Below are 17350 nucleotides of genomic sequence, written 5' to 3' on the forward strand. Positions count from 1 at the left end.
CGATTACTAAGTTGATATATAATATCAACTAGACAAAACTATCTTTGTACAAATTAGCATATACTTTTTTTTTAATTCATTAATTACTATAAACATTGCATTTGATAATTTGCTGAATATTAGATTTATCATAATTAGAGGGTAACAATTACCTTATTAATATTTTAATTTAAAGCCACTCATTCAAAGACTTACAAAATAATATGTTGAACATAATTATCTACATAAATGAGTAAATTCAATAATTTGTATTTATTATTTTTAAATTTGGTTGTAATTCAATGAAGTTAAATATAAATCAAATTTAATTTAATCTCAAAAATAGGTTTCAGATGCACACTATTATCATTTTAAATTTTAAATTTTTAAAAGATTTTTTATGATAGAAAACTTCTATTGTTAATGGATTGAATTGCAAAGAAGTACTATCTATTTAGTATTAACTTTGGATCAATAATAAGTTTCATTTTTAAGAAATTACAAAATATTTATTCTCAAACAATTTTTACAATAGAATAAAATGGTCTCATTGTCCAATGAATTTCTAATTCTATTCAATTACATGAAAATTAATTGAGTCAAGTAAGGATTGCTCTCTTAACAATTCTTACAATAAAATGAGATGGTCTCGTTGTCCAATGAGTTTCCCATTTTTTTCAACCACATAAGAGTTAATTGAGTTTGGTAAAGGTTTTTGAACCTGCATGTATGCAAGATACCCTTTCACGACTGGGATGATATTGAAATAGTTTTTTTCAATGAAAATTGTATCTAAAATAGATTGAATTAACCCTATAGATAAACATAGATTGAAAATTTTATGGAACTCCAAATTATAATTCATTGTAAAATTTTATAAGTATTATGCTAAAAGAATTTGATCATGCTTAAAAAAAGCAATAATAAGCTGTCTTCATTTACTTTTGCATTGTATAATTATTTTTCTTCCTGTCAACAAAGTAGTAGTCTACAAGAGGCACGAAACCCTAATTGCCTTTTAATCAATACCATCAATATACCCTGATATTAATGTTTCAACAATAAATGGTGTTGGGTTTCCCACAATGATGTTCTCCTCTGCTATTTGGCCATCACTGTTGGTGGGCCTGTATTATTTTTAAATTGAAAAATAAACAATATAGTTCTGATACGATGAAAATTGAATATCAAAGCATCAAAAAAGCTTAAGTCCTCAAATTGAAAATTCCATTTAACTTTCAAGGCTTGGCACAATTCAATCGATCATTTAAGTTTCTTTATTACCATGATGGTTGCGCTCACAAATGAAGCTTATTTCCAATAAGGAGACAATTTCTGAAAAATTGGCCTCAGATTATGGTATGCTTCGTTATATGTGGCAAACAAATCATTATACACTAGAGAAGCTTTCTCGCATGGATAATAAGTTTGTCGAATTTTCAGCCAATCACCTAAAAATAGAAAATAATTAGTAAGATATCAAATTTAATAGTAGGCCAAATTCTGAAAAAGTCGTCGCAGATTCTAACAAAATTAAATGAATTCAAGTTTATGCTATTACAAAGCAATCTTCGATAACATATCAATGTAGGAAACATGACAACCTCGAGAAATTGCAAACAAAAGAATAGAAGTCCAAAATGCATGGTGATAAGAAAGCAAACCATTTAGATTTGCAGTTCTTGAGATATGACACCATATTGATGCACACAAAGCCTCCTTACAAGTAGTTTGTGATTGAACAAAATAACGTCTTCCCCTCCTAAACTTTTGGTGAGCTATGTACTACCTAAAGGATCAGATTGAGTAGACCATCGTATGGAATCTCTCTGGCTACTTAGTAATGAAATGGAATAATTTGAAGTGTGATGCTGACGTAAATGATGAATAGAAACTTCCCAAAGATTTCCTAGTTTAACATTCATCATGATTCTTTTCGCACGTATGTCAACTAGATACAATCATTTTAAGAATCATGTTTGATTTTATATATTACAGAAGCAGCTTCAGAATCATACCAATCCTTAACGATTCTCTAAAGAATACATGCACAAGAATATAAGGTTAGAAAGAGATGCAAGAAGCTTTATTGAAAATGAAAGCTCTGGTTCAAAGAAAACATGGAAAGATAGGATGCCTCATATCATTATTGAATTATTATTTTTGGTTAATGTTTGGGGATTATTAAATGTCCCCAGCCCAGAAAGCTAACAACAGGAAACAACAAACAATAGGCAGACTAAAACCTGCATCAACGGTCCATGCCGGGGTGCAACAGGATATAATGAAGCAGAAGACCAAACAAACAAAAATCATAATTAAATTATTGATCAATGCATGTAAGCCAAGTTTTCAAAAAGATAATAAAAAGTAGGAAGAAATACTAAGAAAATAGATGTTTATTCACCCTCTTCATAAGGGGAACAATCAAGGTAGAAAGAAGGGCGTAAGGAAAGTAGAAATGTCTGCTTCCCAAAGCTATAAAGTTGAATTTCAATGGTGCAACCAAAGGAAACCCAAAGAGGATGGTGAAGGTGTGACCTTTCAAGATAAGAAAGCTCAATCTTTGAAATGTTTTCCTTCAATTTGGGTGAAGATACAAATACAAGCAAAAGTATCAGATTAGCCAAGAAAAAAGTGTGGACTAGTATACAAGAGGAAAGGGACTAAAATACTTAGAGGCAAACAAAAAAGGATAGAGTCACAATTTGAATGCAAACAATCTTAAAGGGGTAAAATCACCAGCCCAAGGTATGAATATATTCTCTTGCCACCCCAACTCCTCTTCCTAGGCTTCCTAGGCTTCCTTGTTCCCTCTCCATTCCTAGTCTATTACCATTGCTTCTCTTCTTCCTTCGTTTCTGCACTCCCCCTTCTGCCTTCTTGTCTCTCCAAATCTGTACCTCTTTTCTTGTTCTCTCCTCTCTCTCTCTCTCTCTCCCCTCCCACAACTTCTAGGTTCCCCCTGGCTTAACTCCTTTCTGCTATTATATCTTGGTCTTTCACTTCTTATCTCTTTTTCATCTGTTGCTTAACCTGTTCCTGTGTTCTTAGACCAACCAGCCTTGTTTTCAGATCTGTCTAATTTTTCTTTTTCATTTCTTCCTCTTTTGGTAGCATTTTGGCATTTAAGTTTATCTTGAATAGGTTATTTTCTCTCCATTCATTAATCCTTTGATATTCTTGCATTATTGTAGGACATTTCTACCGCTCTTTTCTTAACCTCCTTCATTCTGTTTTAATTTTTAAATCCTTTTCTCTCACTTTACTAGGTCTCTAGACTACCCTATCCAGCTCTTGGTTTCTCGGCAGCTCCTTGCCTCTCCTTCCTTTTTAAGACTACCTCTACAATCCTTGTTTCTTGTCTTGATGATGAATCATGGAGTGTGATCTGAAATGTTGATACAAAAAAGATCTTTACAATTTTTACCAGAAAACATTACTGTCTAATGGACTGTGAAAATATCATGTCTCTTGTCTTTTCTCCTTTCAAAAGATACATGTAAAACGGATCAAGAAGAGTGTTAATGCCACCCCTTGGGAACTCTAAGAATTTTGGTCCAGGAATATATGGAGGATAAAAAGTTCATAACAATAAACAATGGGATATAATATCAATAAAAAATGAAAAGGAGAAATTTATAAAATATACAAAAATCAAATTGGAAAGGTAGTCAAGTAATAATGAAATTACTTCAATGACACGCACCTTGGTGATAATTAAGGAAGGAGTAGAAAATTGCAGAATCATGAAAATAAGTGTTAAGAATGGTATGCAACAGGGTAGAGGTGAGATGGTTATAAAGAAAATCCCCTCCAAAGAAAACCCTTAAACTTGCTTTGAGGGCTCTGCAAATCGGGTGAAGAAGAAGATGAGTTTGATGTAATGTAATGGTTGTGTTTGTTTCCCACACAATGCCTGCATTTTGAAATAAAAATGAGAATTATTGAAAATATATAGCTTCTTTTCTGCAGTGTTAATAGAATATTGGGGCATTATTTAAAGAGAGTTGTTTGTGACCATGCTGTGGCTTCTGTGCTAATTGGGTTCAGTTTTTGATTTATCCTTGTCTATTTTTGTAAAATCTCACTTCTACTTTCTCAATTATATGAGAATTTATCATTTCTTCCCTCTTCTAAAAATCCCATCCTCACATACAAGGCCTGAGGCCCTGTGGTTAATAAATTTGTGTCAATAAATCCAATCAATGAGCACCTAGTTGAAAATTTAAGCAAGCCTGGTTTTGAGGCATGGAGTGAAAAATGAAGTGGTTGAAACTGGGTTATGCTTGGTATGTTGAGCATAGTTACAAGAATATGCCAGAATCGCTGAGTCTTGCCAATTCCCAAGGAGAGGAAGTCTTGCAGAGTCTACGAGCCTCGAGACTTGGACTTGCCGAGGCTAGTAGAGTCTTAGAGTCTGACCGAGGGTGCATGAAACAAGTTTTAAATCCTTAAAAATCTGTGAATTTTTTGGGCTTCTCAATTCGCCAAGGTTTTGCCGAGTTTGGGTGCCGAGTTCGAGTCCAAAATCAACTTTCCGAGTCTGAGGCGAGTCCGGGTCTTGTAACTATACAAATCTCAGCAACTATGTGAGAGTACTTGTCCTTTTGTGGGTAACCATACAAATCTCAGCAAGTCCAGTTGCCCTCGATATGGCAAGTTTGTCTGTCTAAGTTGTGCTATGCATATGGATGAATTTATGTCCTTTTGGAGTTAGAATGAGAGTCCGAGAATTCTGAAAATTCTACCTCAGTTGTTCTAGCAAAAAACTTGAATACATTTTGAAGTGAATAGCTTCAAATTAAAAAAAAACTGTAAAAGGGTCAAAATTTATAAATGGTTTTATTGATAACTCTGCAAAAGTTTTCTTTATATATCTCCTATCTTCAATGATGCCAAATAGAAAAATGCATTAACAGGAAAGTATGGAAATCTTGAGCTTTAAGCAAGGCTTAAACAGATAGCATTTCTGTTCTGCATTAGGATCTAAATGATTATTTACAGTAAAGAGTTGGAATGAATTGCCGTCCTGTTGGAATAAGCCCTAAAATTCTGAAACCTTTCCTTCAGTTGTTCTAGCAAAAAACATGAATACACTTTGAAGTGCGTAGTTCTGAAAGAATATGATCAGTTCAGAAAGGGTCCGAATTTGAAAGTTCTCTTCATTTCATCTCCTATCTTCAATCATGGAAAATAGAAAAAAGGCATTAACAGGAAAGTATGGAAATTTTCAGCTTTTGGCAAAAGCATAAATAGATAGCAATTTTGTTCTGCCTTACGATCTCAGTGATTTCAGTGCAAAGAGTAATGATGAGAGGGGCATGTGATGCATTTCTATTTCAGTAGAGTAAAAATTCATTATCTTATTCAGAATTAGAAGATGAGTATACACAGAGCAGTTCATCTATGAAAATGAAAAAGTGCTCTGCAGTAAAATGCTTTCAAAATGTATTTTTCTTATCATATTACTATGGGGTACAGATTAGTGGCATCAAGAATATAGATTGAAATAGTGAATGCATTCAGAAATCTATAGAATGTAATTTTGTTTCCAATAAATAAAATTACTCTGATTGCTCTTGCATATTCTCTTCTAACTTGCATCAAGCCTTGAAGTGAAACTGAATGTGATGATCCATTGAAGAGGATCAGTAGATGATTGATGATTTAGTGCTAATTGATTGAATTATCTTTTCCTTTTTATTTGTGCAAAGCAAGAATAAAAATGATTTAGGTTATGTAAGACCCCTATGATCCTCCTTTTCCCAATCCATTTAGTTAACACCATAGGGAAATTAACACCTCACCAATTTTTTGGGGTCTAGGGTCCCTTAACACTAGGTATCTGTCATATTCTCGTGTAGACAACGGAAAATGATAAGAAACATTAAACAATACATGTACATAAATATATATATTTTCAATGCATAAATTATTTTTTACCGCTTGAAATACGTTTTATCTTAACTAGTGTGAGTGATGAAAGGACGCGTCCATTCCCAAGCCACCTCTCGAATAGACGCCATGTTTCAAGGGGAATCGCGTGGTTTCAAAGAGGTATAAACCCGCACCCCAAGGAAGCACGGGAGAGGAGGTGACAAGGAGAGAAGGGCAAGGAGAAGCGTCCAACAAGTAACTTCGTTACTCAGCAATAATATTTATTTCAGTTTTCATAATTTATGATGCCTAGACAACCATGAGGATTGCCCAGTGAACGCATCAGTCAACAGATGATGTGAAGGGCTAGTCGTTGGTTCTTCCCAGCGATGAAGAACCAGCGCCTAGTAAGCATCCCTCCCCATCACCAGTAGGCTGGTACGTCCCCAGGCCAATCCGCTTAAATGTCGAAATGTGCCCATGTGTTTATCGCCAATGAAGTATGTCTTTGTGCAAGTCGTATTAAATCTGCTTTCATTCCTCATCTAACAGTAGTGAATATAATTTAACTAGTGGACCAGATTAATTGCTAAATCAGTTCCATGCCTAAAAATGTCCTGCCAAATGAACTAAGCACATTTGCAATGTACGAAGGGTAAAATGAACTTAATCTTCACACCAAATAGGTAACTTGCAATATCGGGTTTAGTATGCTGCATTAAAATACACTTTAGTGACAGACAGAAGAATACAAATAATTCATTCATTCTCAGACATAACTAATAAGTAAAGAAAAGGAATACTAATTAATGATAGTCATGTTTATGCAACTAGGCAAAAATATAATGAATTAATCCCTATAATTTATATAATAGATAAATGTTAACCAAGTAATATAGTCATGAATCTATGATTTTTGTAGGCATTTATTATCTTCTTGTTATCCTCTATTTGTTAGTACATTCAAGATAATGAGTGCAAGCCAGGGGTATGCTGGGCCCATCCTCAGGTGGCCCTATTAGCCCTAAGAGATGGGATGGGTCTGGATGGGTAGCCTAGCCAACCTAGAAAGTCCTCAAAATCTAGAATGGGTCGTGTATGTATTTTGTGCTGCAATAATTATGCCACTGATCTAATATTACTGTTTACATATAAAATGCAATATCTAAATGTTGTAGGAAACTGTAAATCCTTTTGTGGCCCTAAATCCAACCTTCGATGGACATATCAGGCCCTAATTATCAGGAAGGCGAGGTAGGTACAACAAAGGTTCATTCCAGTGGTATCAGAGCCTCCTTCCTGCCACCCTGCGGAAAAAGTTGATGCAACAAAGCCAAAGAACCCGTAGGGCCTTAGAAAGGGAGAGGAAAAAAGGAGCCAACAACATGAGTGAACAGGCTAGTAATGAAGTTAGGGCCTTCATGGAGCAAACCGCTCAAGAACCCAGGGAACAAACTGAAAGATCCATGTAGGCCTTCATTGAACAGAATGAGAGGAACAACCAATTGGTCCTTCAGGCCCTCCAAAACATAAGCAACCATAACACCAAAGAAGCCCAATCCAATCATCCTGAAAACCACCACCCCACCCCGTCAAAGGACACCAGCTCAAGGCCCACCCGACCTTCATTCCTACCTGAGGAAGGGCCAATAAGTGATGATAACCATGACAAACCCATGGGAAATGCAGACCAGATCCTTGCAGACTACCGCGGGTTGGATCTCGAACTACGAGATTTTGTAACCTTCAAAGACTATTGTGATGCCAAACTAAAGACACTTGGCCGTAATGAATGACATCCTCCAGCCCACAAAGAGCTTCAAAACAAGCTCAGTAAGGTGACTATCCCCAACTATGATGGGGAAGGAAAGGTATCGGCTAGGTCATGGGTCCAAAAATTGGATACCTATTTATCCCTCAGCCCCATGACTCAATCCAATGCCATTAAATTTGCTATACTTCATCTATCCAGAGTTGCCCATGAGTGGTGGCACCATGGCCTCATCACTCAAGGACATCAACTTATAAACACATATGTGGAGTTCACCCAAAAGCTCATAAAAAGATTTGACCAAAAGCATCCCGAGTGGTACTTTCGAGAGCTCACCCAACTAAGGCAGCAGGGGACTATTGAAAACTATGCCACAAAATTTCAGAAATTAGCAGTGATGGTACCGGGTCTAACACAAGAAAGGCTTACTTACCTATTCATAGAAGGGCTGAGGGGATCAATCAAAAGCACAGTAAGTGCCCATGAACCCCAAACATTAGATGAGGCTATACAAAAAGCTATGAAATTTGAAGAAAGCTCACCCAAGGACAAGACCAAGCCCTTTGGCAACTCCTCCAAACCTCCACCCAAGGACAGTAAACACAATCAAGAAGGGATTGTAAGATCTTGCACCTATTGCAAGGGAAAGAGAGAAAAGGGACATATGTGTTCAGCCTTGGAGGACCTTAAAAAGAAGGGTTTTTGTTTCACATGCCTAAAACCCTATGAAGGAAGGAGTCATAAATGTCAAGTTCGGGCTCATGGAATAGAAGCCTCACCATATGAGGATGAGGAAGAGCCACCTAGCAAAAGGATGAGACTAGGGGAGGAAGATCAGGCCATAGTTGCCACTATCACCCATGCTGCTAAACACAACAGGTTTAGAATCAAGAGTTCACTTAAAGGGAAGAAAGTAGTCACACTTGTGGACAGCGGAGCCTCCCATAACTTCATCGATGAAAAGGTTGTCAAGCAACATAAATTACCCACATAGACTTTTAAGGGGTTCAAAGCAGCAACAACCACAGGGGCAAGGGTCCAATGCACTAAGTTGGTACCTAAGTTGGAGTTCATAATAGGTAGCCATCTGGTAAGGGAAGATCTCTACGTGGTACCATTGGACATGGATATCATATTGGGGACTCCATGGATTTATTCACTGGGATGTTTCATGTTTGATCTCCCAAACCAAATAATCCGATTTCAGCATGAAGGGAGGAAGTTACTCTCAAGGGCTTACTTGATGGTAGCCCTAAAGTGGTTTCTTGTAAGAAATTGGAGCAAATTTTTAGAAAAGGGCAAGGAGAATGGGTGGCCCAATGCATGATACTACATAAGAGCAATACTCATGAGAAATCCATGCATATGGACATCAAACCCATCATGGATAAATATAAAAGGGTGTTTGGGGAAATTCCCCAAGGTTTGCCACCCAAATGGGGGTTTGAACACACTATAGAATTGGAAGAGGAAGCAAAACTAGTCATCACTACCCCTTATCGACACCCTCACAAATATAAGGAAGAAATTGAGAAAACCATTAAGGAACTACTTGCTATGGGACACATCCAACCTAGTTCCAGCCCTTTCGCATCATCGGTGGTACTTGTTAAAAAGAAAGATGGCACTCTAAGGATGTGTATTGGCTACAGAGCATTGAATATGAAAACCATCAAAAATAGGTACCCGATCCCAGAATAGATGAGTTGATTGATGAACTACATGGAGCCAGATATTTCTCCAAGATCGACCTTTGATCAGGATATCATCAAATCAGGATGAGGGAGGACATCCACAAAACAACTTTTCGGTGTCACTATGGACATTTTGAATTCTTGGTTCTACCTTTTGGTCTAACCAATGCACCAACAACATTTCAGTCATGTATGAATCATACTTTCCGCAAGCAACTAAGGCAATTTCTACTGGTTTTTTTTGGCAACATTTTGATCTACAACAAAACTTGGGAGGAGCACCTCAAACATATTGAGGAAACATTGAGGATCCTAGAGCAAGAGTCACTTTATGCTAAAGCATCCAAAAGCGAGTTTGGAATGGAGGAAATCCTATATGTAGGGGCATAAGATTAACGCAGAGGGAGTTAGCGTGGATGAGGAGAAGATAGCCACTATCAGAGGATGGCCTAGACCTAAGTCCCTCACACAATTAAGGGGGTTCTTGGGGTTATGCAGTTACTATAGAAGGTTTGTACGAGGTTTCTCCAAAGTGGCAGCCCCTCTCACCGATCTAACTAAGAAAGGGGCTTTCGCTTGGAGCGAAGCAGTCCAAAGAGCTTTTGAAAGTTTGAAGGAAGCTATGAGCTCATGCCCCATCCTAGCTATCCTTGATTTTTCCCTTCCTTTTGAACTACAATGTGATGCTTCCAGAGAAGGGATTGGAGCTATCCTCATGCAAAAAAAACACCCCATAGCCTTCGAAAGCCGTAAGATGACAGAAACAAAAAAGCATTACCTCGTCTATGATAAAGGGATGTTAGCCATCATGCATGCCCTAGCCAAATTCCATGTAAAGACAGATCATAACAGCCTAAGATTCTTTTTAAACCAAAGGGATCTAAATGATAGGCAACAAAAATGGGTCAGCAGGATACAAGCTTATGACTTTGATATTGAATACGTTAAAGGAACAACCAATGTGGTAGTAGATGCCTTATCAAGGAAGCCACAAATAAATACCATAACTTCTATAAATGCTGATTGGAAATATGATCTTTTGGCAGAATATGCCAAAGACCCTTTTGCTAGTGAGATCTTGAGGGACCCATCAAGTCATGCAGAATACAAAGTTGTGGAGGAGCTTATCCTATATAAGGACAGGGTGTACTTGGTGCCCAACTCTAAACTCAAGGAAGTAATAGTTAAAGAGTACCATGATAATCCATTGGCAGGACACCCAGGGTTCTACAAGACATATAAACAAATTAGAGAACGATATTCTTGGAAAGGACTTAAGAAGGAAGTCCAAAAATAAGTACAAGAATGTACACAGTGCCAGAAGAACAAAGCAGAACTCAACCACCCAGTCGGGTTGCTACAGCCATTGACCATTCTCGAATAGAAGTGGGAAAGCATTTCGATGGATTTTATCACCGGCCTACCCAAGGCCGAAGGAAAAGATTGTATATATGTGGTTGTGGACCGTCTCACCAAATATGCACACTTCTTTGCTATAACAAACAAATTCCAAGCATCTCAAGTAGTAGAAGTGTTTTTTAAGGGAGTCTTCAGACTTCATGGGCTTCCCTAGAATATCATAAGTGACCGAGATAGTCGGTTTATGGGGCAATTTTGGCAAGAAATCTTCAGGATGGCAGGGACTAGTCTCACTCCGAGTACTAGCTATCATCCCCAAACTGATGGACAAACTGAAATCGTCAACAAATGGATTGAAGGATATCTAAGAAATTATGTCACTGGGCAAGAGAAAGCTTGGATCAAATGGTTACATTTAGGAGAATATTGTTATAATACTACACATCATATGTCGATCCAAATGAGCCCATTCAAAGCACTTTATGGTTATGAACCCACCTCTTTTGGATCACTAATTACTCCAGAAATTCAAGTACCACGAGCCAGGGATTTTATTTAGGAAAGCATGGACATCCTAAGGGCTCTAAAAGATCACATACATCAAGCCCAAAATCAGCAAAAGATATATGCTGATCGTAATCATATTGAAGGATCATTTGAGATAAGAGACTTAGTCTTCCTACGGTTGCAACCTTACAAGCAGTCTTCATTGAAATCTAGTGGGGCAGAGAAGCTAAAGCCACGGTTCTACAGACCCTACCCAATATCAAGGAAGGTAGGGGAGGTAGCATATGAACTTGAGCTTCCTTCAGGCAGCCGCATCCACAATGTATTCCATGTGTCCAGATTAAAAAAAGCATTAGGGCAGCAAATATCCCCATGCAAGGAGTTACCTCCGTTAGATGACGAGGGAAAATTAACACTGGAGCCAGAAGCCCTTTTAGACGTAAAAGAAAGGAGAATGAAGAGTAAAAACATTGTAGAATACTTGATCTTATGGAAAGGGTTGTCGGAAGAGGATGCAACTAGGGAGGGTGAAGAGATCTTCAACCACCCAAATCTCCACATCGCTTGAGGACAAGCAATGTAAGGGGGGAGGACTGTCATATTCCCGTGTAGACAATAAAAAATGATTAGAAACATTAAACAATACATGTACATAAATATATATATTTTCAATGCATAAATTATTTTTTACCACTTAAAATACGTTTTATCTTAACTAGTGTGAGTGATGAAAGGACGCCTCCATTCCCAAGCCACCTCCGGAATAGATGCCATGTTTCAAGGGGAATCACGTGGTTTCAAAGAGGTATAAACCCGCACCCCAAGGAAGCACAGGAGAGGAGGTGACAAGGAGAGAAGGGCAAGGAGAAGCATCCAACAGGTAACTTCGTTACTCAACAATAATATGTATTTCAGTTTTCATAATTTATGATGCCTAGACAACCATGAGGATTGCCCAGTGAACGCATCAGTCAGCAGGCGATGTGAAGGGCTAGTCATTGGTTCTTCCCAGCAATGAAGAACCAGCGCCTAGTAAGCATCCCTCCCCATCGCCAGCAGCAGGCTGGTACGTCCCCAAGCCAATCCGCTTAAATGTCGAAATGTGCCCATGTGTTTATCGCCAATGAAGTATGTCTTTGTGCAAGTCGTATTATATCTGCTTTCATTCCTCATATAACAGTAGTGAATATAATTTAACTAGTGGACCAGATTAATTGCTAAATCGGTTCCATGCCTAAAAAATGTCTTGCCAAATGAACTAAGCACATCTGCAATGTACGAAGGGTAAAATGAACTTAATCTTCACGCCAAATAGGTAACCTGCAATATCGGGTTTAGTATATTGCATTAAAATACACTTTAGTGACAAACAAAAGAATACAAATAATTCATTCATTCTCAGACATAACTAATAAGTAAAGAAAAGGAATACTAATTAATGATAGTCATGTTTATGCAACTAGGCAAAAATATAATGAATTAATCCCTACAATTTATATAATAGATAAATGTTAACCAAGTAATATAGTCATGAATCAATGTTTTTTGTAGGCATTTATTATCTTCCTGTTATCCTCTATTTGTTAGTACATTCAAGATAATGAGTGCAAGCCAACAGTATGCTAGGCCCATCCTCAGGTGGTCCTATTAGCCCTAAGAGACAGGATGGGTCTGGATGGGTAGCCCAACCAACTTGGAAAGTCCTCAAAATCTAGAATGGGTCGTGTATGTATTTTGTGCTGCAATAATTATGCCACTGATCTAATATTACTGTTGATATATAAAATGAAATATCTAAATGTTGTAGGAAACCGTAAATCCTTTTGTGGCCCTAAATCCAACCTTCGATGGACATATCAGGCCCTAATTATTAGGAAGGCGAGGCAGGTACAACAAAGGTTCATTACAGTATCTCTACCAAGAAATAAACTGTAGTTAACATAATACCAATAATGAATTTCTCCTAGTAAAGGAATTGGGAAAAAATATGGAAAGAAAGCTAAAGTGTTGTGGAACTCCCCAAAGATGAAGTGCTTAAGATGACCTTTGATGGTGCATTGAAAGGCAATCCAGGGCTCACAACAACAGGCAAAATTTTCGAACATGATAAAGGTCATGTTAATTTTTTGTTAAACCTTTGGTCATGTATCCAACAATTTTGGGTAAGCCCTGGGGAGAGGCATAATAATTGCTAAGGTAAATGGATGACCCAAGTAGCTTGTAGAAGGTGACTAGGATATCATTATCAATGTAGTGATGAAGTCAAAGTATCTTTTCTACCATTTCTAGAAATGGTAAGATCTCCATGACTGTGACATTTAGTTGTCCATGTTAGTAGAAATGGTGAATGATTTAAAATTACAAGCTCTTACTTTTGCTTTAAAGTACTTTGTTAGTTACATTAGAATATGCATTGCATGATTTTGCATGTGAATATATTTGCAGGCAATAAGATTTGTATTATCTGCAGGAAAAATAAGAAAACCACCAAAGAATATTATGGTGAAGAGTATTACGGTAAGAATTAAATAATAACAAAATAGGATATGAAAATAGGAGAAGCATATCTAACCATCAGGAGAGAGTGTATCATGCCAACCAAGCCACTTCCCAGCAAGCAAGGCAGCTCCTTTGACTCCCACATCCTGCATAGAATGAATGTGAACAATATATATATATGTATATATATAGAAGAGTTTCCTTATATATATATATATATATAAACCCAGCTCCTATATTGCTCTGAAGTTCAAAAGAAAACAAGGAAATAACCAAAATCCTGTAAATAGTAAGAATGATCTTTCCCACTATAATATATTCAAGCTGGCTCATCAAACATAGTTTACTTTTAGGACAACAAAACTGTGTGGTCACATATAATCCCATTGCATAAAATTTCTGGCAAACTGTCCTAAATCAGTATGGCGTGACTCTATTCTTCGCTAGTTTAATAAAACCATGTATACCATCGATTGCAAGAGTGTATGACACAGTATGAAAGGGAAAGAATCCAATCTTTATTTCTAGAGAGTAGAAGAGCACATAACCGAGACAAATATGTTTCTCAAATACAAGGACCGTGCAAGCAAAGGTTATTAGATAACATTTTCAAAGATACAATTCTATTTTATAGAATGAAGACAAAAAGGTTTACTGTATTCATAATTTCATACTGATATACGTTTTGTACATGTATATGGATAAGCACATATCTATAGATACATATGTACAAACAATATTAATGTATACAAAACAATTTTATTTCCAAATTTTGGGTATGGTTGGCAGACAACTATACAAATAAAATGTAAATAAAAATATTTGAAAATTTAATTACAAGACAGTAAAAGAAGTAGCAAGTTATCAGTTATGTAAACAATATGTGTAAAGAAGATGAAATTTATACAAATTTTGGAAAATTTGTATACATTTCAGCTTCTTTTACTCTGTTTCTCTCTATTTAAAAATTACTAATTTAATTCGTTGAAGGGTATAAATGCTTTAACAAACTCCTCATCATTATAAATGCTAGATTGATCTACCAAACAACCTTCATTTGGCCAAGCAAACTTTCAAGTCTCAATACATTCATATATCTCCTGAGGTTAGGAGTGTAAAAAGTTCAGATATTTGATCAAGTGAAAAGTGTGGATGTGATAGAGGTTATGAATTTGACACCTAACCAGAAAGTGGTAATCTCAGCCACTTCTTTCATCCCTAGCCTTTACTCTATCTTTGACTTGGCCCTACTCTTGCATCATGACCATTAGTTGCAAGGGCTCTTGCAATAAATCATCCTCTCCAATACAATGAAGTAGGATGCGTATCTCATTTAAAATGGTTTAATTAGTTCCTTCTTAGAGAAGGACTAAAATAGTGAATGTGACATTTGGTGATAATAGATAAACATCTACACATTTCTCGCATTGGATACAACCTATTTGATACAATCAATTTCACCATGTCCTTGGGTGCATCGTGTTAGTTGTTATCACATCTGTTGTAATTTTAAGGGTTTTGTTGTGATGTTTTCACACATCGGCCCATTGCAAATGGGGATGCCCCCTCTTTTTGTTTGTTAGTGTTGTCCTCATTTTTGTTTCCAAAAATGAAGGACCACTACGGTGAAAATTTTATGAAAAAATGGAAATTTTTACTCTATGGCACTCTTCCCGAGGCAAAATTTCGACTAATCCTTGGACTGGCTTGATCCTCAGTCCATTCTCGAACTACGTTTCGAATTTCGTCCAATTCTGGGTTCGTTTGTTATGCCTTTCCTTCAATTTTGGGTTTTAAAACCCAGACTGCAGGTGGAGAATTTTCTTCAAACTGCAAGTTTTAATGATATTCATTGTTATGGTCTTTGTAGGGGAATTTTTGATCAATTACATGTGCACTTTTATTTTAAATATGTCACTTGTAATTTATTTTAAGTTTCCCCTTTAATGTTTTTATCTTTTTATTGTTTTTTGGTCATTTTTAGTTAAAATAGGGATATTTTGGCTCAACTGCAAGTAAACTTGCAGTTTGTTCAAAAAACCCCTACTTTAATGGTTTTCACATGTAATAGGGATTTTAAATCCCCATTACATATGTGCAAGTGTTTTTAACTACTTGTAGGGATTTTATTTCCCTTTTACAAGTATTTTAAACTTGCAGTTTGCTCCAAAAAACCCGATTTTGACATGAAAGTGCATTTTTGACAATTTTAAACTTGTCATTTGTCCATAAAAACCCGATTTTGGCTTGATGAGTGAAAAAGTGAAAAATTAAACTTGCTATTTGTCTTAAAAATCCCGATTTTGCCTTGTAAGTGAAAAAGTGACAATTTAAAACTTGCACTTTGGTCCAAAAAACCCGATTTTGCTCATAAAGTGCATTTTTGACATTTTAAACTTGCTATTTGGCCAAAAAATCCCGATTTTGCCTAACATGTTGAAAAAAGTGAAATTTTAAACTTGTCATATCCTTCCCCGACTTTGCCTAACATGTTGAAAAAAGTGAAATTTTAAACTTGTCATATCCTTCAAAAAACCTGATTTTCATTGTTTCATACATTTTAAACTTGCTATTTCCTCCAAAAAACCCGAATTGCAAGGAAAAATGTGTTTTTTGAGGATTTTTAGCAAATTTTTGTGGAGATTTTTTGGGAGATAGAAGGCGTTTTGGATTCCTCCCTATTTTTATGCATTTTCAAACACCTTTCACGCCAAATGGAGGTTAAGATTGCTGGTTTTTAGCTTTATAACATCAAACACGTTTTTGCCAAAAAACCACGTTTTTCTTCATTAAAAATGCCACGAATCAGCAATGTTATGAATCGTTTTGGCTTGGTATGCTAAGGTATTGAGGTTAGAAAGAGTCTTGGCCATTTTCCATGCCATTTCTCATGCATTTGCTGCCACGTTTTTCAGTTTTGGGCATTTTTTCAAAAACGTGGCTAGGGTTTTGGAATACGGTTAATTTCTTTTTAAGAGATATTCTTCTTTATTTCAAAGATTGATTATCTTTTGGAGAGGCATTTTCACATTGGAGCAAAGTAAGATTTATTTTCTTCTTGTTTCTTTTTTCTTGTTTTCTTGTTTTTTCCTTTCTAGTTGTAAATTTGTAAATGGTTGGTTCTTCCCCAAAAATCAGATTTTGTGAGAGAGATTTTCCCTTTTGTAAAACAATTTTAGAATTGCATTGTTCTTCCCCATTTTCCCTCTTTACTTGTATTCGGGATTTTAAATTCCGATTACAAGTTGGATGAAAATCATTGTTCTTCCCTTACGGATAAAAGATTTAACCATCTTTTGTTGAAATTCCAAGTTGCAAAGATGAGAAATACCCATCCTTTCAAAATGGGGTTTTTTTTTGAAATCCGGGTTGCAAGTTGAAAGTTCTTCCCATTTTTGCATTGGCAAAGTTCCAAGTGATCTTCTTGAAATTCATTTTTACCTATCCACTTCCAATTCCCTCATCCGTACATACCATTTCATCCACTCATTTCACACTTCTATTCATTTTCCCCATTTAAAAGTCTACATGCGGTCAGCCATCCAAAACCCGAAATTGGTCCAAAATGCACTCAAAAAACACTTGTAAATGAGTTTTAAAGGTCCAATTACAAGTGAAAACTTGTAGTTACCCATTACACATATGAAGTTGCATGTTTGTT

The 17350-nt window shown here is 36.4% G+C and overlaps 1 protein-coding gene across 9 annotated transcripts in view; it reads right to left on the reverse strand.

Moving 5' to 3' along the window:
- Nucleotides 1–895: 895 nt before the first annotated feature.
- Nucleotides 896–17350, reverse strand: part of LOC131038497 (uncharacterized) — a 413595-nt gene continuing 397140 nt past the window's right edge. For 6 of the 9 annotated variants that reach the window (XM_057970942.2, XM_057970938.2, XM_057970935.2 and 3 more), the window contains exons 18-19: nucleotides 13763–13835; nucleotides 896–1430 (exon numbers count right to left, since the gene is read on the reverse strand). In XM_057970942.2, coding sequence (XP_057826925.2) covers nucleotides 1291–1430; nucleotides 13763–13835 — 213 coding nt within the window. In that variant the 3' untranslated portion in view covers nucleotides 896–1290. The remainder of the gene's footprint in view (nucleotides 1431–13762; nucleotides 13836–17350) is intronic. The other 3 variants (XM_057970940.2, XM_057970941.2, XM_057970943.2) reach the window with 2 other exon arrangements.

This window comes from Cryptomeria japonica, chromosome 10 (assembly GCF_030272615.1).
Source record: "Cryptomeria japonica chromosome 10, Sugi_1.0, whole genome shotgun sequence".
Lineage (NCBI taxonomy): Eukaryota > Viridiplantae > Streptophyta > Pinopsida > Cupressales > Cupressaceae > Cryptomeria > Cryptomeria japonica.